The following is a 26,175-nucleotide window of genomic DNA, read 5'->3' as shown; positions in this document are numbered from 1 at the left end:
GAGGAGCAAAAGAGGTTAGATTATACTCACCAAGGGGCGGTCCCGCTGCGGTCTGGTCAAATGGGTGTCTCAGGTCTGCTCCGGCGCCTCCCATCTTCATTCCATGACGTCCTCTTCTGGTCTTCACGCCGCGGCTCCGGCTCCGGCATACTTTGTCTGCCCTGTTGAGGGCAGAGCAAAGTACTGCAGTGCGCAGGCACCGGGCCTCTCTGACCTTTCCGGCGCCTGCGCACTGCAGTGATTCTTAATGAAGGCCGCTTCATGGTATTGCCTATGTGGATACCAGACTAGTCTAATATAATTGCTTCCACAGCAAAAGCATGACTCACTGAAGAGAATAGACCTACATTCCCGCACCACAGGCCAATGTAGTTGTGCTAACACCTTCTGATGGTTTGTATATACAGTATTTGCTATGGGCCTGATACATAACCTATCATTTTACTTTCAGTACAGAATGGATCACTACGCTTTATTTTTTGAATCTGAAAAACCAAATGGGCAACGCCATAATTCGATCTACTGGAGAGAATGCCACCCTGGTCCTACTCCTGGGATTATGGTATAGAGAGGCATATTGAACAGTAGCAGAACCCTTCAAGTCTATATTCCAAGCATACCAATTGCTCTGCGTTATACAGATATTTCTCTATCACTCTCACTAGCATCCAGGCTTTAAAAGGAGTCATCCTTGAAAAACGGAAAAAGATAGATGTTACAATAAGTTGCTAACTTGATCATTCAATGTTTTGAATGCTTGATGCGGTCCTTAAAAATCATGGTGGTCAATACATACAAAACACTCGATGTAGTAGTTTTTCATATGGGGTGTGTTCCAATTCTACATCAACTAATGTAGCAAAATATTCTAGTGTTCAGTCAGATATTAAGATCTTACTTTTCAAAGGGAGTGTACTCATTTATGATGAGCACTGGAGAAAAACACACATCTATAAATATTATAGATATAGATATACAAAAAAACCTCACTTTTTATGGTTTGCAGCAGTTCATGTAAATTAGAACATGCCTACAACTGTGAATATTTGGTTTTCTATTTGTTGCGAAGCAAACGACAAATATTACGAAATAATTGAAAACTTTAGTGTGCATAACTATTCACCCCCTAAAGTCAGTACTTTGTAGAGCCTCCTTTTGCGGCAATCACAGCTGCAAGTAACTTTGAATAAGTCTCCATGAGCTTTCCATTTTTTGCCATTGGATTTGTCCATCCCTCATCTGCCACAATACGCCACAGTACCTTCCTACATACATTTGGGAAGTCTCCCACGTCTTTCGGCAAACTCAAAGAACCTTAAAATTTATGTGTAACATAGTAACATAGTTATTAAGGTTGAAGGAAGACTTTAAGTCCATCTAGTTCAACCCATAGTCTAACCTAACATGCCCTAACATGTTGATCCAGAGGAAGGCAAAAAAAAAAACCATGTGGCAAAGAGTAAGCTCCACATTGGGGAAAAAAATTCCTTCCCAACTACACACACGGCAATCAGACCAGTTCCCTGGATCAACGCCCTATCAAGGAATCTACTAAACATAACCTGTAACATTATACTTTTCAAGAAAGGCATCCAGTCCCCTCTTAACCCCTTAATCCCATATAATGTAATATCCCATCGAGGTGACCTGGGACTTAATTCCCAGTGACGGGATAGTACGTCATACTCGATCGGCCGCGCTCACGGGGGAAGCACGGCCGATTGCCGCCGGGTGTCAGCTGATTATTATAGCTGATATGCGGCACTATGTGCCAGGAGCGGTCACGGACCGCTCCCAGCACATTAACCCCCGGCACACTGCGATCAAAGATGATCGCGGCGTTCTGGCAGCACTGGGAAGCATCGCGCAGGGAGGGGGCTCCCTGCGTGCTTCCCTGAGACCCTTGGAGCAACAATATGTGATCGTGTTGCTCCGAGGGTCTCCTGCCTCTTCCTCCCTGCAGGCCCCGGATCGAAAAAAGGCCGCAGGGGGCCTTCCGGGTCCTGCAGAGAGGTGGCTTGCAAGCGGGAAGCCTCCCTGCAGTGCCTGTCAGATCGCTGATCTGACACAGTGCACTGCAATGTGTCAGATCAGTGATCTGTCACTAAACAGTGATGTCCCCCCTGGGGCAATGTAATTAAGTAAAAAAAAAAAAAATTATGTGTAAAAAAAAAAAAAAAACCTAAACATAGAAAAAAATATATATATTGTTGCAATAAATACATTTCTTTATCTAAATATTAAAAAACCCAATAAAAGTACACATTTAATATTGCCGCGTCCGTAACGACCCGACCTATAAAACTGTAACACTAGTTAACCCCTTCAGTGAACACCGTAAAAAAAAAAAAAACCCGAGGCAAAAACCGCTTCATCATACCGCCGAAAAAAAAGTGGAATAACATGAGATCAAAAAGACGGATATAAATAACCATGGTACTGCTGAAAATGTTATCTTCTCCCACAAAAAAAACGAGCCACAATACAGCATCATCAGCGAAAAAATAAAATCCTCAGAAGTATAAAAGTCCTCAGAATAAAGCGATGCAAAAACAATTATTAAAAATGTCATGTGCCCGAAAATGGTACCAATAAAAACGTCAACTCGTCCCACAAAAAACAAGACCTCACATGACTATGTGGACCAAAATATGGAAAAATTATAGCTTTCAAAATGTGGAGACGCAAAAACTATTTTTTGCAAAAAAAAAAGCGTCTTTTAGTGTGTGACAGCTGCCAATCATAAAAATCTGCTAGAAAACCCGCTATAAAAGTAAATCAAACACCCATTCATCACCCCCTTAATTAGGGAAAAATAATAAAATTAAAAAAAAAATGTATTTCCAATTTCCCATTAGGGTTAGGGTTGGGACTAAAGTTAGGGTTGGGGTTACAGATAGGGTGGGGGCTACATTTAGGGTTAGGGTTGGGTTAGGTTTGGGGCTGAAGTTAGGGTTGGGGCTGAAGTTAGGGTTGGGGCTGAAGTTAGGGTTGGGGCTGAAGTTAGGGTTGGGACTAAAGTTAGGGTTAGGGCTAAAGTTAGGGCTAAAGTTAGGGTTTGGATTACATTTACGGTTGGAATTAGGGTTGGGATTAGGGTTATGGTTGCGATTAGGGGTGTGGTTAGGGTTGGAATTATGGGTGTGCTGGGGTTGGGGGGGTGGTTGGGATTAGGGCTAGGGGCATGTTCGGGTTAGGGGTGTGGTTAGGGTTATGGTTGGGATTAAGGTTAGAGGTGTGTTTGGGTGAGGGTTTCATTTAGAATTTGGGGGTTTCCACTGATTAGGCACATCAGGGGCTCTCCAAACGCGACATGGCGTCCGATCTCAATTCCAGCCAATTCTGCCCTGAAAAAGTAAAACAGTGCTCCTTCCCTTCCGAGCTCTCCCGTGCGCTCAAACAGGGGTTTACCCCAACATATGGGGTATCAGCGTACTCAGGACAAATTGGACAACAACTTTTGGGGTCCAATTTCTCCTGTTACCCTTGGGAAAATACAAAATTAGGGGCTAAAAAATAATTTTTGTGGAAAAAAAAAAAAAGATTTTTTATTTTCACGGCTCTGCGTTATAAACTGTAGTGAAACACTTGGGGGTTCACAATCCTCACAACACATCTAGCTAAGTTCCTTAGGGGGTCTACTTTCCAAAATGGTGTCACTTTTGGGAGGTTTCAATGTTTAGGCACATCAGGGGATCTCCAAACGCAACATGGCGTCCCATCTCAATTTCAGTCAATTTTGCATTGAAAAGTCAAACGGCGCTCCATCATTTCCGAGCTCTGCCATGCGCCCAAACAGTGGTTTACCCCCACATATGGGGTATCTGCGTACTCAGGACAAATTGTACAACAACTTTTGGGGTCCAATTTCCCTGTTACCCTTGGTAAAATAAAACAGATTGGAGCTGAAGTAAATTTTTTGTGAAAAAAAGTTAAATGTTCATTTTTTTTTTTAAAACATTCCAAAAAATCCTGTGAAACACCTGAAGGGTTAATAAACTTCTTGAATATGGTTTTGAGCACCTTGAGGGGTGCAGTTTTTAGAATGTTGTCACTCTTGGTTATTTTCTATCATATAGACCCCTCAAAGTGACTTCAAATGCGATGTGGTCCCTGAAAAAAAATGGTGTAAAAATGAGAAATTGCTGGTCAACTTTTAACCCTTATAACTCCCTAACAAAAAAATTTGGTTCCAAAATTGTGCTGATGTGTGACTGCTGTGCTTGCCAGCAAGAGTTTTTCCACCAAGTATTACCGTATGTACTCGAGTATAAGCCGAGAATTTCAGCCCATTTTTTTAAGCTGAAATCGCCCCTCTCGGCTTATACTCGAGTCATTCCCAGGGGTCGGCAGGGGAGGGGAAGCGGCAGCAGTGTAATAATACCTAATCCTGGCGCAGTCCCTGCACGTCCCTGGTTTCCAGGCGCTGACAGCTTCTCCCTGTAGTGAGTGGTCACATGGTACCGATCATTATAGTAATGAATATGGACTCGACTCCACTCCCATAGGGGTGGAGCCGCATATTCATTACTGTATGAGCGGTACCATGTGACCGCTCACTACAGGAAGATGTCGGTGCCGGGGAACATACGTGCAGGGACCGTGCCAGGAGCAGGTGAGTATAACGCAGTGCGCGATATTCACCTGTTCCCCGTTCCACCATCGGCCGCCGCTGCGTCTTCCCCGTCCTCTGCAGTGACGCTCAGGTCAGGGGGCGCGGTGACGCGATTAGTGCGCACCGGCCTCTGCCTGAAGTCAGTGCAGAGGACGGGGAAGACACAGCGGCACCCATCGGTGGAATGGGGAGCAGGTAAATATAGCAAGTTCCGGGGGCCTGAGCAACGAGATGTTTGTATGTGATTTTTTTTTTTTTTAAATCGCAGCAACAGCATAATGGGGCAAATGTCTGTATGGAGCATCTTATGGGGCTATAATCAGCATTTGTGGAGCATTATATGGGGCAAATGTCTGTATGAAGCATCTTATAGGGCTATGATCAGCATTTGTGGAGCATTATATGAGGCAAATGTCTGTATGGAGCATCTTATGGGGCCATAATCAACATTTGTGCAGCATTGTATGGGGCGTATTTTGTATGGAGCATCTTATAGGGCCCATCATGAACTGTATGGAGCATTATATGGGGCTCCTAATTCAATATGGATATTCAAAAACACTTAACCTACTGATGTTTCAATTAATTTTATTGGTATCTTTTTATTTTTGAAATTTACCAGTAGCTGCTGCATTTTCCACCCTAGGCTTATACTCGAGTCATTAAGTTTTCCCAGTTATTAGGGGTCTCGGCTTATACTCGAATATATACGGTAAGTTGTTTTCCAGAGGAATCAAATACTTATTTAAATAATTTATACAATGTGATTTTCTTGATTTTATTTTTGATATACGACTGCTTCCGAAAGGTGCTGAAGGATCCGGGAAAGCCTCAGGCCAAAGACAATTTTTGGTTGATGGACGTGAGCCGGATTCCCCTGGATGCCATGAAGTTGCAGAACACGGTCATGTCTCGTGGCGAAGCAGAGAGCTTTGTCCTGGATTTATCACCCTACATCCTGCACGAGAACAAGTATGATGGCAGCGCAGAGCTCCAGCAGCAGATGCCAGGCAGTAACTACTCGAGTGCCAGCTCCTTGGGGGAAGACTCTCAATCTCCACAATGCCGTCAAACTACAGAGCCCATTCACCATTGACTCTTTACTCCATTATCCCATAGAATGTAGGTCCGCAAAGACAGGGTCCTCTCCCCTCTGTACCAGTCTGTCATTGTAAATTTGTATACTGTAAATGATATCTATAACCCTGTACGTAACCCCTTTGTCATGTACAGCACCATGGAATTAATGGTGCTATATAAATAAATAATAATAATAATATTCTGTCTCACAATGTCAAAATTAACCTACCCTTAAAATTATAGATTGTTTATTTCGTTGTCAGTGGGCAAACTTACAAAATCAACAAGGGATCAAATACTTATTTCCCCCACTGTACATTTAACTTTTTTTTTTTCACAAAAATTGTATGAAGACCCTTTTATTTAAATTTCACAAGGGTATCATGAGAAATTGGACCCCAATATTTGTTGTGCAATTTCTACTGAGTACAACAATACTCCATATGTGGGGGAAAACCTCTATTTGGGTACATGGCAGGGCTCCGAACGGAAAAAGCAAGGTTTGACTTTTTGAACACAAAATTGGCTAGAATCGAGAGTGGACATCACGTCATGTTTGGAGAGCCTCTGATGTGCCTAAACAGTAGAAACCCAACAGAAGTGACCCCATTTTGGAAACTAGACCCCTCAGTGAACTTATCTAGATCGGTGGTGAGCACCTTGAACCCCCAGATGCTTCACAGAAGTTTACAATGTTGAGCCAAGAAAATTTAAAAAATACAAATTTTCCCACAAAAAAATTCTTAGCTCCAATTTTTATTTTTATTTTCACAAGGGTTCCAGGAGAAAATGGGCCTAAAAATGTGTTATGCAATTTGTCCTGAGTGTGCCAAAACTCCATGTGTGTTTGGGAAAACTAATTTTGAGGCATAGTGCCAGGCTCAGAAGGGAAGAAGAGCCATATTGGAGTTCAGATTTTGCCGAAATAGTTTGAGGGTGCCATGTCACATTGGCAGAGTCCCTGAGGTGTCTCAACAGCAGAAATCTCCATATAAGTGACGTCATTTTACAAACTACACCTCTTAATGAATTAATCTAGGAGTGCAGTCATCATATGTGCCTCACAGAAATTTATACCCATTGGGTGGAAGAAAGAATAATTACATTTCTTCAATCAAAATGTTTTATCCACAAATTTTTCATTTTTATGAGGGCTAACTGGAAAGTATGTGACATCTCAGTTTGTCTTGCAATTTCTTGTAAGTGTGCCAATACTCTGCATGTAATAGGGAACTACTTTTGAGGCACAGTGCAAAGCTCAGAAGGGAAGGAGCACAATATAGTGCAGATTTTACTGTTATGCTTTGCGGGTGCCATGACCCACTGGGAGAGCTCTTGAGGTGCCAGAACAGAACCGCTCGTAAATGACCCCATTTTACAAACTAAACCTCTCAATGAATTCATCTAGGGGTGCAGTGATCATACTGACACCACAGGTGTGTCACAGAATTTTATACCAATGGGCAGTGAAGAAAAAATAATTACATTTTTACCACAAAAATTTTGTTTTAGCCCAAAATTTTACATTTTCAAAAATGAAAATGGGTAAAAATGGCACCAAAATGTGTCACATAATTTCTTCTGAATGTAAAAATATCACATATGTGGTTGTACAGTACTGCTTAGCTATATGGCAAGAGTCGGGAGGGAAGGAGAGCCATTTGCCTCGTGCAGCACAAATTTTCCTAAAATAGTTTGCAAACTCCATATACAGAGCCCCCAAGTGCTAGAAGAGGATAATTCATCCTGTTTTGGAAAATGATACCCCTGCCAAACATGCGAGTGCTAAAGGTGGTTTATGCACATTGGGGCTCAGAAGGGAGGGGGAATACGGATTTAGGACTGCAGAATTCACTGAATTTCTTTTGGGGGGGCGAGGAGCCATTTCGCTTTTCCAGAGACTTTGTGCTACCAGTAAAGTGGAAGCTCCCTACATTTCCATTAACAGATGACAGACCTGAGAGGACACTTGCTATTTTTGTGGATTGAGTTAAAGTTTTTATTGGGAACATTTTACATAATATTTTGGATCATATTTATACGGTACTCTATGCCAAGCACTTACTTTAGGGTTTCCATCTAAATCTCTGAATGACGTGATTCAGATGAAACCCCGAGGCATTCAATCAATATATTGGGGCAGTACAGTTATTCTGGATTTCGTCTGGCCTCTGTTCAACAAAGTCCTTTTTTTCCTAAAGTGCACAAAACTGTGGAGGGCCGTGGTTTTATTCAATCCTAAAAAGATGGTTACAGCAGCATGATAGTACAGATGGCGTCCACAGTGCATCTATTTGCCTCACTATAGGAAATCTTCCACCTGGGGTTCCACCTGAATCATGCATTTCAGAGATTTACACGGAAATCCCGATGTAAGCGATCAGAGTAGAGCGCAGGATAAATGTAAGCCGAGCCTTACTGCAATCTTTGAGAAGCAGAATGGACAAATTAACAGTAGGTGAAGAATTGGTTTTATTTATTTTCTACACCATTCCTCGTGTGGTATAAGTGATTAGGCAACTTTATTCTCAGGGTCGGTGAGAATAGAGCAATACCAGATTTACCATATATAATCGTGTATATAGAAAAGATAATTTGGCACTCCCAATTAAGATGCAAAAAACAATATGATTTTATTAATATAGGTGTAACCACACACAACTGATGTTTCGGCCAATACTAGGCATTCATCAGAATTACAATTAGAGCCAATGCTTGAATATATGATGGTTGGGAACACCTTGGCCAAATGGAGCTGGAGAAAGGGGAACATGCACTGGAGATTTGCACAACTGTGCTAGAGGCTATTCCACTTTTTTTCAGCGGTATGATAAAACACAGTTTGCTACCTTTTTTGGTGTTTTTTTTTCTTCTTAACGGCGTTCACTGAAGGGGTTACCTAGCATTACACTTTCATAGATTTGATATTTCCGCGTCCAGAACTACCCAATGTGCATTTATTAGTGTAATTTTTTTTTTTTTTTTTTACTTTTTTTTTTTCATCCGTCTAGGAGACTCACTTTTTTTTTTTACTTTGATTGCAGGTATAATGCAATGCAGTGAACCAGCATTGCATTGCATTATACCTATTCTGAAAGCTTCTGGAGACCATGCTGCGAGCATGGTCTCAAAAGCTTTCTGTAGCTTGGTGACCCGCAGTGACAGTTCAAAGTCACAATGGGCATAGCCAGTTGTGGTGCGGAAACTGGCTATCTACCCATGACGTGCTATGTCCGTCATTGGACGTAAAGAAGTTAATACCCTCCTTGCCCAGAAAGAGAGTTTTGGGGGGTTGCCGTTGATCATCAGAGATTGGGAATTTTTTTTTTTTCTGACCCAATCCTGACTTAGAATTCTGAACAATCAGAATTATTTTTGTTATGTATATTTTTAAATATTGGTCAGGGAGACTTTTTATTCCACTGAATGTTTGTTTCTTGTATGGTGCCCACTTCCTACATGTCATAACTTTCAGAAGGAGAGGCAGAAAACTATATTGGCTCATGTTCAATAAAAGTGATAACCCACACATCTAGTATACCTTGAGATTAAAGAGTAATTAAACGATCACATTTATTTTGCTATTTTTATTTAATTTTTATTTGAAAGTTATTTAACATAAAGGGGTAGACAGGCGCTTTGCTATTAAAATCTGCAGTCACATAGTGACTGCGGACTCCTGACTCCTCACAGCGTGCGCACCACATGTCTAGTTGGAATGTGGCCGGAAGTGAGCAAATCACATGAGGTGTGACATCATGCACCCCCACGATCAGCTGTTCCCAGTGGTGGGTAGATGTGACCATTTCAGAGCTGCACAGCTCCACCAACTGTATGTTGGCTGCGACCATATACCACACATCCGCCTCTATTCATTCATATAGAACCATGACTACTTTACAGATGACTGACCTCTGCAGCTCCGCAACCGATCACAGGCGGCCACCACCGACACAGCAGACTGGTGGGCAGCCGGGTGTAACCCCCACTGATCTGATATTAATGACATTTCCTAAGGATAGGCTATCATGATAAAAAGTAGTGGAGAACCCCTTTAGGCTGTCAATTTTTTTACCATTACTTTACTTTTTATGAACTGGAATCTTGCAATCATTAGGAAGCTTCAACAAGGCAAAGATTTGTCATTAACCGTTTACTCACATGTGACATCCATGACAAGCAAACCACAAAGAAACCTCTATTAAAGAAGTGTGGACTGTTTACACAGAGTGTAAAATGATGAGGCTGGAATCTGAAATAATGGCTCACCACATGTTTACCCTTTTCTCTGTCCCAGCTGCTTTCTGACCTGATGATAAGTGGAAGGGCAGCTCAGGAAGGGCAAGGAGGTCATCATGGATCTTATCTTGTTAATGTGAAATCTTTCCTGCACTTCAAACTTGTCAATATGAAAAATATCTTGAATTCTAAAAAACCAGTAGATGACATATACAGTAGGGAAAAAAGTATTTAGTCAGCCACCAACTGTGCAAGTTCTCCCACTTAAAATGATGAGAGAGGCCTGTAATTGACATCATAGGTAGATCACAACTAAGAGTCAAAATGAGAAATGGCTGGGGCAGCTGATAAGTCAGGGCAGACTTAAAACATTTGAGGAGTTGCAGGAAGAATTTCAGTTGCCACGGTCTGAATTGTTCCAGTATAATCGTATCTCTCATGCTTATCAGGCACAGAATAAAAGGGGAGCCATAGTGGTACAGATTGATCTCATGATCGACTATATCCTTAAGAATAGCTGCACGAAGGGGGCGATTTCAGAAATATATGGGTTTCTACTTTTTTCTTTCCTGGAAAAATATCCCATCCGAGCCAAAGGGAAATGGGAAGCTGAATTGGGAATAATTGACAATGATAGATGGGAGTCGGTCCTAGAATATGTGCCCAAGATATCAATGAGTGAACCAGGCAGGCTATCACAGTTATTCGTAATCCATAGGGCCTATAGAACCCCTGACAGGTTGTTCAAGGCTGGGCTTAGGCAGAACTCGGACTGCCCTCGGTGCTCACAATCCCAGGCGGGGATATTGCATATGATGTGGCAGTGCCCTAGACTGTCCTCCTTCTGGATAGTTGTTTTAAATCGTATTGAACTGGTGTATGGATGTTCTGTCCCTAGGGTTCCACTGACTTGCATATTGGGATATGTGGAGGAAATTGTTACGGACAACATGTTTAAAATAGCTATTGCACGATTGTTATTCATTGCTAGGAAATTGATCGCCAAATTTTGGATTAGAGAGGAACCTCCAACCAGAAGAGACTTTCTTAAGCAAGCGGAGCATATACTTACTTTGGAGAAAAGTATCTACACCAAAAGGAATAAGCTGGACATCTTCCACAAGCTGTGGCAACCGTGGATGGACTTGAATTAGGATGATAAATGAGAATATAGGGAACCTAGTATTCAATGGAAATATAACGGATGTTTATTCAAATGGTTGTATGATGATGGGAAGTGGGGTGGCTCTGGCTGAGGTCTCGGGTTGGGCAGGGTGGGGGGGCTCTGGGTCGGGGGGGAAAAAGTTATCTGTAAATGTTTAATGAAACATTGCCATGAGAAATATTCTGATTGTTTATTCTTTGCGGATAATAAAAATCTATCTGATAAAAAAAAAGAGTCAAAATGAGAAAACAAATCCAGAAAATCACCTTGTCTGATTTGGCAAGATTTATTTTGCAAATTATGGTGGAAAATAAGTATGTAATCATTAATAAAAGTTAATCTCATTATTTTGTTGTACATTCTTTTTTGGCAATGACAGAGGAAATTGCACCATACAATTTGTTGTGCAATTTCTCTTGAGTATGCCGATACCCCACATGCAGGGGAAAACTACTTTTGAGGCACAGTGCCAAGCTCAGAAGGGAAGAGGCGCCATATTGAGATCAGTTGTTGCTGGATTTTATATTTTCACACAAGAAGTGGGTAAAAATGGCACCAAGATTTATTCCACAATTTCAACTGAACGTGGCAATACTCAATATGTGGCTATACAGTACTGCTTAGAAAATATGTAGACACGGAGCGCTATTTGCCTCCTGGAGAGCAGATTTTCCTAGAACAGATTGCGGACTCCATATACAGAGCTGAATTTGCTTAATTTTTTTTTTTGGCGGGTGAGGAGCCATTTCGCTTTTCAAGAGTAATGTGAAAAGCCCTAATGCGAGTAATATGGAAGCCCCCTATATTTCCGTTAAAAGATGGCATACTTGAGTGACAGCTTGCTTTTTTTGTGAATTGAGTTGAAGCTTTTATTGGGTACATTTTCCATAATGTTTGGGATCACATTTATCCGGCGCTCTACGTTGAGCACTTGCTTTGGGGTTTCCATCTAAATCTCTGAGTGACCTGATTCAGAAGAGAAACCCCTGAGGGATCCGTTCACTATAGAGAGGCAGCAGAGTTACTCTGGACTCCGTCTGGCCTCTGTTCAGTGATGTGCTTCTTTTCAGAAATGCACAAAACTGTGGCCAACATCACTTTTATGCAATCCTAAAAAGACGGACACAGCCGGATCACAGGTCAGTTAGCGTCCACAGTGCCTCCATCTGCCTCACTATAAGGAATCTTCTGCCGGGGGATCTGTCTGAATCACGTATTTCAGAGACTTACACGGAAACCCCAATGCAAGCGCTCAGCGCAGGATAAATGTGTGCCGAGCCTTACTGCGATCTTTGGGAGGCAGAATGAAAAAAATCAACAGCATGTGAAGAATTGGTTTTATTTATTTTTTACACCGTTCCTCGTGAGGTATAAGTGATTAGGTGACTTTATTCGTCAGGTCGGTGCGATTACAGCGATACCAGATTTAGGCCTCCTTCACACGTTCGTGTCTCCGGTACGTGTGGTGACAGTTTTTACACGCATTGGAAACACGTACACATGTAGACCCATACAAGTGATTGGGTCTGTGCACATGTCAGTGTCTTTCCACGGACCGTGTGTCCATGGGTAAAACACTCTGACATGTCCGATTTTTAATGCATACATGCATAGGCATAACACACATGGATATCATCTGTGTGACAAGCATCGGCGTCGGGGAAGAAGCGTTACAGTAAGCGCTGTTTACCGGCGCCAGATTCTGCGCACGGCTCTCATCATTCTTCCCTGCTCTGCCGGAAATCAGCATGAGAAGGGAAGAATGATGAGAGCTATATTTAAGTGAGAAAAGAGACAGCAGGCGGCGGCTGACGGGACTATTACTCGCATCAGCCTACCTCTGCTGCCACTAATAACAGTGACAGCAGGAGCGGCTCATGGGAATATTCATCAGACGCCGCCTGAGCTATAAATCAATAAATAAATGAAAAAAACAGACGTGGGTTCCCCTGTATTTTCTATAACCAGCCAGGCAAAACTCACAGCTGGGGGCTGCAACCCTCAGCTGTTAGCTTCAGCAAGGTTAGTTATCAAGAATAGAGGGTTCCCCATGCGGTTTTGCGGTTTTTAAATTATTTAAATGAATAATTTTAAAAAAACAGCATGGGGTCTCTACATTTTTGACAACCAGCCTTGCTAAAGCTCACAGCTGGGGGCTGGTATCCTGAGGCTCGTAAGGGGCCATGGATATTGACCCCCAGGCTAAAAATAGCAGCCCACAGCCACCCAGAAAAGGCACATGTATTAGATGTCCCAATTCTGGTGCTTTTCTTCCCACTTGCCCTGTAGCTGAGGCAAGTGGGGTTCATATTTGTTGAGTTGAGGTCCACCTCTCGTGTCTCCCCTTTTCCTCATAGTTTGTAAGCTTGCGAGCAGGGCCCTCATTCCTCCTGGTATCTGTTTTGAACTGTATTTCTGTTATGCTGTAATGTCTATTGTCTGTACAAGTCCCCTCTATAATTTGTAAAGCGCTGCGGAATATGTTGGCGCTATATAAATAAAAAATATTATATTATTATTATCTGTGTATTGTAAGGTGATATCAAGCCCACGGCTTAGTAATGGAGAGGCGTCTAAGACACCTATCCAATAGTAATCCTATATTTACATGGTACATAAACACAGCCAGAATAAAGTACTTTATTAGAAATAAATCAAAACTTTTCCATTTTTTATTTAAAAATAACAAACACAGTTACACTCACCTAACGCCTAATTCCACCAAAGCCCTCGTTCTCCTGTAATAAAACAAAAATAAAAAACAATCATATCCCTCATCTGTCCGTCGTTCTGTCCCACATCTTAATCCATGTCTGGGGGATAAATAGTTTTCAACCTGGACAGTGCCAAGATGCGACCGTCCAGGCAATAGCCGAAACTTGCGTAGGGGCAGGCACTGTCACCCACCAGAGGTAACCTTTGTACCATCTTGATTTTCTCTTGTACTTCTTCACACTTCTTTAAGAGAATGCTATTCCACTAGGATTCTTTATGGTTTTTTTCTTGTATGTACCGTATATACTCGAGTATAAGCCGACCCGAGTATAAGCCGACCCCCCTAATTTTGCCACAAAAAACTGGGAAAACTTATTGACTCGAGTATAACCCTAGGGTAGAAAATGGAGCAGCTACCGGTTAATGTCAAAAATAAAAATAGATACCAATAAAAGTAAAATTAATTGAGACATCAGTAGGTTAAGTGTTTTTGAATATCCATATTGAATCAGGAGCCCCATATAATGCTCCATACAGTTCAATATTGCCCCATAGATGCTCCATATAAAGCTGTGCCCCATATACAATGCTCTGCACTGTTCATTATTGCCCCATAGCTGTGCCATATAGTGCTCTGCACCGTTCATTTTTATCCCATAGCTGTGCCATATAGTGCTCTGCACCGTTCATTTTTGTCCCATAGCTGTGCCATATAGTGCTCTGCACCGTTCATTTTTGTCCCATAGCTGTGCCATATAGTGCTCTGCACAGTTCATTATTGCCCCATTGATGTACCATAGAAAGCTCTGCCATTGCTGCTGCTGCAATAAAAAAAAAAAAAAGCCATACTCACCTCTCTTGCTTGCAGCTCCCGGCGTCTCGTCCCGTCGTCTCTCCGCACTGACTGATCAGGCAGAGGGCGGCGCGCACACTATATGCGTCATCGCGCCCTCTGACCTGCACAGTCAGAGCGGAGAGACGCCGGGAAGATGGAGTGTATGGAACGGGGATAGGTGAATATGCGATACTTACCTGCTCCCGGCGTCCCGCTCCTTCTCCCGGACAGCTGGTCTTCGGTGCCGCAGCCTCTTCCTCTATCAGCGGTCACCGTTACCGCTGATTAGAGAAATGAATATGCAGCTCCACCCCTATGGGAGTGGAGTCCATATTCAATTTTCTAATGAGCGGTCCCACGTGACCGCTGAAGAGGGGAAGAGCTACAGCACCCGAAGACCATGGGACGGCAGGGGGAGTGCCAGGAGCCCCGGAAGCAGGTAAGTATGCCTCAGCGCCCTCTCCCCCTCACCCGCCAACCCTGCCACCCACCGTGACTCGAGTATAAGCCGAGAGGGGCACTTTCAGCCCAAAAATTTGGACTGAAAACCTCGGCTTATACTCGAGTATATCTTGTGAAGTGTGTCATCTCATCAATCTCTATGTACAACCTCTTTTTAAAATGTGGTGGGTTGCTGGTGCTAATTTTTTTGGTTTCCCACTTTTTAATAACCTCGTCTGCTTTTTTGATTTTCTTTGTCAATAAAATGTTGTACTTTTTATTATGATTGGCTCGTCTATATTTTTTCTTTCTGATTTTACCATATTGTGCTAAACCCTATATATGTCCACAGTTTGGAACTTTATTATTTGTTTTTAAACATTTTATTTGGTTTATTTTTGATTTGATGTCATAATTATTGACCCAACCTCTTCTTAATTTAGCACGGAGATGAAGCAGCATCCCCATGCTATAGAAACTGTCAGTTCTGCTTGCTCATCATGCACTGGGCATGATCAGCAAGTTTTCTAGGTCTGGTGGCCCGGGTCAGCATGGCAGCTATCAGGACCCCGCGTCATGCCGGGGGTTCTCCAATTCAAAGGCAGAGGGGCTGTCAGCCCTCTGCTGGCTTCCAAAATGCTACGATCATGTTCGATTGCAGCATTTCGGGGATTAAAGACCCGGGAGCGGTCTGTGACCGCTCCTGGCACTTAGTGCTGGGTGTCAGTGGTCAGAATCAGCTGACACCTGGCAGCAATCGCACAAGAAAGGCAGTTAAAAGAAAAATAAATTTTTTAAAACATGTACTGTGGCCAAATGACATCTAATCCACACACACAAAAATGCAGCAAATAGCTGCATTTTATAAGCAGTATTTTTAGTTTTGGTTGCAGAAACACCATGTGTCTGAACATAGCCTAACACTGCAGTCCGCTATAGCAGGTTTTTTTTGCGTTTTTTTGCGATAAAAACGCATACATTATGCATTCTATCATTTAGAATGCATTCTGCAATTTTTGTGCACATGATGCATTTTTTTCGCGGTTTTGATGCGTTTTTCTTGCGTTTTTTCCAAATGCATAGAATAGCGGGAAAAATGCAGAAAATCCGCAAAATTAATGAACATGCTGCTTTTCGCGGAAAAAAACGCATCGCGGTAAAAAAAAAAAAAAAAAGCAGCATGTTCATTAATTTTGCGGATTTTCTGCGTTTTTCCCGCTATTCTATGCATTTGGAAAAAACGCCAGAAAAAACGCATCAAAACCACGAGAGAAAAAAACGCATGCGGATTTCTGGCAGAAATGTCAGGTTTTTGTCAGGAAAATTTCTGCCAGAAATCCTGACGTGTGCACATAGCCTTAAGGGTATGTGCACACGTCAGGATTTCTTGCAGAAATTGCGGGAAAAACGCAGAAAATCCACAAAAATAATGAACATGCTCATTTTTTTACCGCAATGCGTTTTTTTTGCGGGAAAAAAACGCATCCATGTGCACAAAACATGCAGAATGCATTCTAAATTATAGAATGCATAATGTATGCGTTTTTAATGAGTTTTTATAGCGTTTGTAGCGAAAAAAAAAACTGTACGTGTGCACATAGCCACAGTTAATGGATCACTCAGCAGTATCTCTTGCTGCTCATTCACAATGGCTTCAGGTATATTCCCAAGAGACTTTATCAGACTGAGAGCAGAGGGAGCAAACAAACTGGGCTGTGTCTAGCCTTTGTTTAGTGCCAGCCTCTTCCTGTGTTGTTCAGGCTTTTTTAAGTGTAAGGTTTCAAAGGAGCAGACGCCTGCACAGACATTACACATCAAAGCCTGCTGGATTTTCTTCCAACCTAAAACTTTGGTTTTCTTCTTCAAACCAACAAGTTTTCATTGGAAAGATCACCATAAAGAAGCAGAAGACTTCCCCTGGAATGTCTGGATTTTACTCCACAAGACAAGATACTGACAAATATACTATGCTTTCTGAAATTCTCCGCTCACACGGCTTCTGAAGCTCTCAGTCAGCTACATCTGCCCTACCTTTTACTGTTAGGCGCTGGGCAGTAAGGACAGCAGCTGCATAGTGAGTGAATAGTGAGAAGCAACCAGAGGAAATACTGGAGATGTTTATAACAGCACATCTACAAGTACATGCTACATTTTGCTTTGGGAAAGAAAAACCAGGACAAGCTTCCAGGTGATGCTAAAAGATTGCCCAAGAAGAAACCCTGCAGGACATCACATTGCTGCTGAAGACAGGCTGTGCTATATGCGTTCTGCCAAGGATCTGTGATTACAAAAACTTCTACCAGAACCATCAGAGCAAATCCTAGGATTCCAAATATGATGGTAAGAAATATCTCCGACACAAACTGTACGGTGGATGACAACTTTAAGTACACCTTGTATGGATGTGTTTATAGCATGGTGTTTGTTCTTGGCCTCATCGCAAATTGTGTTGCCTTGTACATTTTCACGTGCACCTTAAAAATACGGAATGAAACCACGACGTACATGATCAATCTGGCCATTTCTGACCTTTTGTTTGTATTTACGCTCCCTTTTCGGATTTTCTACTTTTCAGCCCGCCATTGGCCTTTTACAGATGTACTGTGCAAAATATCTGTCACACTGTTCTACACGAATATGTACGGCAGCATCCTGTTCCTCACTTGTATAAGCGTGGATCGCTATTTGGCAATAGTATACCCTTTTCGGTCAAAGACCATCAGGACAAAGAGAAATGCCAAAATTGTCTGCCTGGCTGTGTGGCTCACCGTTCTTATGGGAAGCGCCCCATCATCCTTTTTCCAGTCTACAAATGCAAATAATAAAAACAACACTACCCAAACCTGCTTCGAGAACTTTTCAGAGGATACTTGGAAAACATATCTGTCAAAGATTGTGATATTTATTGAAATAGTGGGCTTTTTCATCCCTCTCATCCTCAATGTTTTCTGCTCAGCAATAGTTTTGAAGACCCTGAAGAAACCAATGACTTTGAGCAGAAGCAAACTGAACAAAAGGAAAGTGCTGAAAATGATAGTTGTCCACCTGGCCATCTTTTGTTTCTGCTTCATACCTTACAATATTAATCTGGTGCTATATTCTCTTATGAGGACAGAGGTGTTTAGCAATTGCTCAGTGAAGGCTGCAGTCCGAACTATGTATCCCATTACATTGTGCATTGCGGTGTCTAACTGCTGCTTTGACCCCATCATCTACTATTTTACTTCAGAGACTATTCAAAACTCCATAAAAAAGAGAAACCGACCTATGAGGAAAGACTCTCACTTCTCGGAAACAATGGCTACAGAAAATTTTATTCAGCATAGCTTACAAACGCTTAAGGCTAAAATATTTGAAAATGAATCCACAATATGATGCCTGGATTGCTTAGCGTAAAACAAAGAAAAGACCCCTGGATTAACAGCATTGTAGAGAAAATGGCTGCGTGATTGAACAAGCCAGTCCTCCCTTACTTCAAACCCGGATACGTATCACAAAGCATTTATGTTTTGTTGAACTTAAGAAAAATCAATGGTACCCGACTACTTGTTTTTTTGGACTGTGAAGCGTCATATTAGGAAGTATGCAGAGGGTCTGGGTAACATGGGGTTGGGGTGGGATATATGTGGTTGGGGGAGGGGGAACACAGGCAGAAGAGAGCTTCTGTGCAAGAACAGTAAATAGGCCCTTTGCAGTCCAAAAGCTCATCATAATGGACAATTCCACCTGCTTTAAAGCTTAAGTGAGCCCTGAACCTATTGGGCCCCTAATGGCATGACTGCCCTTGAAGGTAGTCTTGCGTTTTATACGCCCTTTTTAAAGGGGGTGTAGTATTTACAAAGAATGTGCTGCTGTCAACTTTGGCAGCAATGTTATTCATTAAATTATATATTTATACACCTGTGTGTGTATGTATATATATAACACACACTGCCTCATTCAGCTTAGGCACATCGGTTGCAATCATGCATTGGCTGCCAAAGTCTTCATTTGTTTAAAACAGTATAATCGTGTACATACGTGGTTCTGCTGGCTCTTTACCTTAAAGTATTTGAAAGAAATGAAACTTGCCATCCATGTCCTTTCAAGAAAGGTTTTACTATTTGCGCATATGGCTACTGCTTGCATACGGTTTATGAACTCTTCACGTCTTTGCTTCCAAATGATATCCATTCAATCTGTTTTTGTACATCGGCTGAGAGTAAAGATGTTGAATGTCGACTATTTCCTTCTTACAGAAGGCCATTACATTTAGTATATTACTGAATATGAGAATAGTATTGACTTGGCTCATGCTTTCTACAAACACTGTACATGCAAAATCTACTCCACTCTGTACTGACTGAATTGTGAATGTATTGAAAGTTGGCACTTTAACCAAGACAAACTCCTCAACAAATAATTGGTTTTATTAAACTTTCTTCAAATACAACATTTTATCAAATGAGTATTTTTATCCTACAATGTAGGTTTACGTAGACTGGACATGATACTATGGAGTTTGTTAGCACAGACAGATTACGGTAATTTCCTAGCATGAAACATCTATGCCTACTATACCGTACAGAAGTCATCCTAATAAATGTAAGTCTGTAAACTTACACTAATTATATATATATATATATATATATATATATATATATACACACATACATACATAATGATATAACGATCACATTTGATTATCTCATATCCATATATCTCGTTAAATTTTTTGAGAAGATCAAACTATTTTGGCCATGAATACAACTGTATGTCTAATGTGATGGTCATGCAAAAAGCAGACACTGTCTCCGTGAAATCTGGGCAACATGATTAATCACATCTCAAAAGGAGTTCACTCGGGAAAGGTCTGCTCTGTCAAGACATGCCAAAGATGCATTATTACTAAGTTCAAGCAACTCCTTTTCCTAAGGGCAAATGGGAAAAGGTGATGTGCACATGCAGGTCAGTGCTCACAAATTCCCTTCCCCTACCATCCACCCACATGCTTCCACTAATCAATTCAATGTCCTGGTATTCTGGCGCTAGAAGGCTCAGAACAAAAGCATCTCTGCTCCAGGGTGTTAGACCCACTGAACACAAAAGGCTCCAGCATATCTCCAGCTCTTGTTAATTATGGGCAGCACAGAAAATGCACTTAGATTGTAAGTGGAGAAAAGACAGTACAAACGTGCACATTAGATTTGGATAGTAATATAGGTCTTTAGAGACAATTGAAAACTAAGCAATTATGCAATCGCTACTTACACTTAAAGGACCAAGAAAAGTTGGGCAAGTTAAAAGGTTTGGTTTACAAATGTCTAAAGCCCCCGTCACACATAGCGAGATCGCTAGCGAGATCGCTGCTGAGTCACAAGTTTTGTGACGCAACAGCGATCTCAGTAGCGATCTCGCTATGTGTGACACGTACCAGCGATCAGGCCCCTGCTGTGAGATCGCTGGTCGTGTCGGAATGGCCTGGGCCATTTTTTGATCGTTGAGGTCCCGCTGACATCGCTGAATCGGCGTGTGTGACGCCGATTCAGCGATGTCTTCGCTGGTAACCAGGGTAAACATCGGGTAACTAAGCACAGAGCCGCGCTTAGTAACCCGATGTTTACCCTGGTTACCAGCGTAAAAAAACAAACAGTACATACTTACATTCAGCTGTCTGTCCCTTGCCGTCTGCTCCTGCACTGACTGCTGGCCGTAAAGTGAAAGTGAAAGCACAGCACAGCGGTGAGTCACACAGCGGTGACTCACCGCTGTGGCTGTGCTCTGCTTTCACTTTACGGCCAGCAGTCAGTGCAGGAGCAGACGGCAAGGGACAGACAGCTGAATGTAAGTATGTACTGTTTGTTTTTTTACGCTGGTAACCAGGGTAAACATCGGGTTACTAAGCGCGGCCCTGCGCTTAGTTACCCGATGTTTACCCTGGTTACCGGGGACCTCGGGATCGTTGGTCGCTGGAGAGCGGTCTGTGTGACAGCTCTCCAGCGACCAAACAGCGACGCTGCAGCGATCCGGGTCGTTGTCGGTATCGCTGCAGCGTCGCTAAAGTGTGACGGTACCTTAAATAGAATGGCTGGCCTATTGCTGTATAGCAAAATACAGAAGCATGTAGAAGCTTGGGCAAAATTACTGTTATTGTGAACAGTTAAGCAAGTTGAAGATGAAATGATCTCTAAAAGTCCTAAAGTTAAAGATGACACATTTCCTTTGTATTTTAGGACAAAAAATTACATATATTTTCATCTGGATTTATCCACCCCCATGTTTAATGGTTAGCGGGAAGTTCTTTTCCTGAAATTCTGTGCCCTTTTTCTCCACACATACCTTTGATCGTCGCAGCCAAAGAGTTATATCTTACCCTCATCAGTCCACAGGATTTGTTTCCAAAATGGCTTGTTTAGTTGTTCTTTTGCATACTTCTGAAGCCTAGTTTTATAGATTTATGGTGAGGACGCAGGAGAGATTTTCTTCTGATGACTCTTCCAAGGCCATATTTTGCAGGTGTCTCTAAACAATAGAACAATGTACCACAACTCTAAAGTCTGTTATATCTTGCTGAAGGTGTTTTGCAGTCAAACGGGGGTTTTTATTTGCCTCACTAGCAATCTTATGAGCAGCCATAACTGAAATTTTGCTTGGTTTTCCAGACCTTATCTTGACCTCCACTGTTCCTGTTAACTGCCATTTCTAAATTACATTTCGAATTGAGGAAAGTGCAACTTGAAAACACCTTGTTATCTTCTTATGGCCTTCTACTGCTTTGTAGGCCTCCACCATTTTCATAGTGCTAGGCAGCTGCTTTAAAGAACCTATAGCTGCTGTTTTTTGACACAAGGTAAGAGGAGGCTGGGTTTTTATAAAGCTGGGAAATTTGCATCACTGGGCCTTTTCTAACAATGATAGTGAATAAGCCATAACCCTAACAGGCTAATTAAGGTCTGTAACCTTGGTCTAAAGCCCCCGTCTCACATAGCGAGATCGCTAGCGAGATCGCTGCTGAGTCACAAATTTTGTGACGCAACAGCGATCTCAGTAGCGATCTCGCTATGTGTGACACGTAGCAGCGATCAGGCCCCTGCTGTGAGATCGCTGGTCGTGTCAGAATGGCCTGGACCATTTTTTGATCGTTGAGGTCCCGCTGGGTAACACACATCGCTGTGTTTGACACCTTACCAACGACCTCGTTGACAGGACGTCCCATTGAATCATCATGAAATAGCATCGTTCTACAGGTCGCTACAGTTCGCCGCATCGCTGCTGCGTCTTTGGGGAGATCGCACTGTGTGACATCTCACCAGCGACCACATAGCGACGCAGCAACGATCCCTGACAGGTTGTATCGTTGTCGGGATCGCTTAAGCGTCGCTATGTGTGACGGGACCTTAAGTTATCTACTGCAGTTGCAGCGCATGCAAGACCATCCAGGAAATCACAGACCAAGAAGAATTTTCCAAGCGAGAATTGATGAAAATCCCTCAAACGAGAATTGAAAGACTCTTTGGCTAGCTACAAAAAGCGTTTACAAGCTGTGATACTTTCAAAAGAGGGTGCTACTAGGTACTAACCAAGAAGGGTGTCCAAATGTTTGCATTGGACCATTCTCATTTTTGTAAGTTTTAAAAATAAAAAATGACAATATATTTTTTTCCCTTAACCCTGCTGTTCTGTTGGTCAAAAATGACCGACTTTGAACTTCAATATTCTTTAAAATATTCAAGATGCGGCTCTGAAACCCGTGGCCGACCGACCCATCCTCATTTAAGTCAATCAACCACAAGTTTCAGAACCGCATCTTGAACACCCCAAAAAATACCAAAGTTCAAAATAGGTCTCCCCAGACCGAACAGAACAGCAGGGTTAAATACAAAGGAAATGTGTCATCTTTAACTTTAGACTTTTTAGAGATCATTTCATCTTCAACTTGCTTAACTGTTCATAATAACAGTGATTTTGACCGGAGGTGCCCAAACTTTTACATGTCACTGTATGTAAGCAACTCAGCAGAGCACAGATCGGTCATTTGGTACCATGTGCTGAATCTAAAATGTATGGAGATCTTCTAAATAATATGAAACGTTGTAGACTTCATCTGGACACTATTATGATTGAGGGTCACTTAAGGCAATTAATTCAATAGTACAGGGAAAATGGCTGCATGAATGAACAGTTCAGTTGTGCTGTGAGCATTAAAGGCTTGTTCAGACTAGTATTTTCAGTCATTTCAAACAAAGTTGTCTGCATCCAAAGGGATGCGAGAAATTCAGTATTTTGTCAGAGACCTTAAATATTACACTGCATGATTATTGCAAAAAAGAGTGCAGTCTAAACAGGCTGCAGGTCATCCAACGAACAAGCAAAATGCTCATTTGTTGGGTGAAATCATATTTCGGTTTGCCCCCCAAAAAATGACCATTGTGAGGAGTGCCTCTTCCTGATTGAACAGGACCTGTGCTGTCAAGAACAACCATAACCTATGCAGAATGTACACTATAACACATCATCCACTGTGCATCTCAATCAGAGTCTACCAGTGTAAGCAGGCTATGAAATGACACTGATCAGCAGACAAGTAGCTGATCAGCAGCTATTTTAATGCCATAGATTGGATAATCTAAATAGATCCATAATGATAATAACCCAAATGTGTTATGTGTGGATATTCTGGAGGATTCACTTCAGATTTCAACCTTATTTATTAAAGGGAAATCCGTGGCATGTCCTTGACATTTGAAAATGTGAGTGGATGGTAGACAATTGCATCCACATGTACAGTTTTGTAATTTGCACTGCAGAATGCACACAGGTAAATCTCTGCACTGGACTGAGGATGTCCACACATGCCATCACTTAAGCATAATAAATGGTGCTTTATGTGCCTCTATCTCTTGTGTTATAGTCTAAAGGTACCTTCACACTAGACAATATCGCTAGCGATCCGTGACGTTGCAGCGTCCTGGCTAGCGATATCGTCCAGTGTGACAGGCAGCAGCGATCAGGATCCTGCTGTGCTGTCGCTGGTCGGGGAAGAAAGTCCAGAACTTTATTTGGTCGCTGGACTCCCCGTAGACATCGCTGAATCGGCGTGTGTGACACCGATTCAGCGATGTCTTCGCTGGTAACCAGGGTAAACATCGGGTAACTAAGCGCAGGGCCGCGCTTAGTAACCCGATGTTTACCCTGGTTACCATCGTTAAAGTAAAAAAAAAAAACCGCTACATACTTACCTACCGCTGTCTGTCCTCGGCGCTCTGCTTCTCTGGTCTGGCTGTGAGCACAGCGGCCGGAAAGCAGAGCGGTGACGTCACCGCTCTGCTTTCCGGCTGCCCGGCGCTCACAGCCAGACCAGAGAAGCAGAGCGCCGAGGACAGACAGCGGTAGGCAAGTATGTAGCGGTTGTTTTTTTTTACTTTAACGATGGTAACCAGGGTAAACATCGGGTTACTAAGCGCGGCCCTGCGCTTAGTAACCCGATGTTTACCCTGGTTACCGGGGACCTCGGGATCGTTGGTCGCTGGAGAGCTGTCTGTGTGACAGCTCTCCAGCGATCAAACAGCGACGCTGCAGCGATCCGGATCGTTGTCGGTATGGCTGCAGCGTCGCTTAGTGTGACGGTACCTTAACTCCTGTCCTGATGAACCATCGGAGGATAGGGTGTTGCATTTGCAGTACAGGTGCAATGAAGCTGTACTACGATTGTCTGAAAGAGGCCTCAATGGCAAATTCAACTTTAAAGGTACTCGTCAGCACAGAATGAATGTTCAAACCAAGTACAGATGCTCGGTGCACCCTTGTCGTGGCCAAACATTAAACTACACCTTTTCACCTGCTTGTTTTCCATCTATCAAGGCAAAGCTGTCAATCAAAAAAAGAGGGAGATGGAGTTAGAGGGAAAACAAGTAGGTGGGAAAGTGTATATAAATGATTGGCCCTGCCATGATGCACAAGTGCCTGTACTTGATCTGAACAGTCATTTTGTGCTGACAAGAGTCCCTTTAACAGAATATCACTCTTGACATTACAGTATGTGAAATGTTCACCAAAAGTCTTTAACATCATAGGCAAATGCCTGATTCCCTGAATATTTTTATTTAAAAAAAACAACAACACTTAATGACATTGGCTGATTACACGCAGCAATTTGTCTTGTATTCCGCAATTTGTCTTGTATTCCACGCTGTTTTATCTGCATAATCTCAATAAAAACACTGAGGTGAGAGATGTTATTTTAAAGCACCACTCCAGTGTTTTGTTTTGTTTTTTATTAAAAGGGAACCTGCATTCCGTAATGCTGTAGATAAGCCCCCGATGTATCCTGAAAGATGAGAAAAAGAGGTTAGATTATACTCACCTGGGCGAGTGGTCCGATCCGATGGCTGTCACGGTCCGGTCCGGGGCCTCCCATCTTCATAGGATGACGTCCTCTTCTTGTCTTCACGCCGCAGCTCCGATGCAGGCATACTTTGTCTGCCCTGTTGAGGGTACTGCAGTGCGCAGGCGCCGGGAAAAGTCAGAGGCCCAGCGCCTGCGCACTGAAGTACTTTGCGAGTACACCTGCGCCAGAGCGTGAATATAAGAAGAGGACGTCATCGTAAGGAGATGGAAGGCTCCGGACAGGACCGCGACGCCCATCGGACCAGAACTGGACTGGTACCCCCCTGGGTGAGTATAATCTAACCTCTTTATCTCATCTTTCAGGATACATCGGGGGCTTAGCTCACCTTCGATTTTGAGGGTGACAGGTTCCCTTTAAGCGCTGGAGTGGTGTCACTAACCAGATGCCCTGTTCCAGTCACTGCCTTCAGCTCTTCCAGGCATCACTCAGGTCCCACATCATCATCTTTTGACTGCAACTTCTGACAGACCAGAAGTCAAAGATAAAAGTCACAAACTCTATGAAAACCTTGTTCTGGCTCTCATAGATTTACACTGAGTTATGACTTCCAAATCGCCCAGCAAAAACTGGAGCGATCAGGCAAGTCACAATCTGCTGGAGACAGACGGGTGCAACATCGAAAACAGAAGAAGATGCCAGCTGGTAAGTATGAGGCAAAGTGCAGGGAACTTAAGGCCAGGTTCACATTGCATTAACAG

The 26,175-nt window shown here is 42.6% G+C and overlaps 2 protein-coding genes across 2 annotated transcripts in view; one reads left to right on the top strand and one right to left on the bottom strand.

Annotated features, from left to right (window-relative positions):
• The window catches only part of RB1 (RB transcriptional corepressor 1), a 398,991-nt gene that overhangs the window by 116,613 nt on the left and 256,203 nt on the right, over window positions 1-26,175 (bottom strand). The gene's annotated exons all lie outside the window — the stretch shown is intronic.
• Window positions 17,284-18,600, top strand: LPAR6 (lysophosphatidic acid receptor 6). Its single transcript, XM_069758298.1, has one exon. It carries the CDS (start codon window positions 17,425-17,427, stop codon window positions 18,463-18,465), a length of 1,041 nt encoding a protein of 346 aa, XP_069614399.1. The 5' UTR covers window positions 17,284-17,424; the 3' UTR covers window positions 18,466-18,600.

The sequence above is a fragment of the Ranitomeya imitator genome, chromosome 3, assembly GCF_032444005.1.
Source record: "Ranitomeya imitator isolate aRanImi1 chromosome 3, aRanImi1.pri, whole genome shotgun sequence".
NCBI lineage: Eukaryota > Metazoa > Chordata > Amphibia > Anura > Dendrobatidae > Ranitomeya > Ranitomeya imitator.
This window is presented reverse-complemented; position numbering and strand designations above follow the sequence as displayed.

Excerpts from the sequence above, each read along its gene's own strand:
- LPAR6 (XM_069758298.1), top strand. The coding sequence starts at position 17,425 with ATGATGGTAAGAAATATCTCCGACACAAACTGTACGGTGGATGACAAC.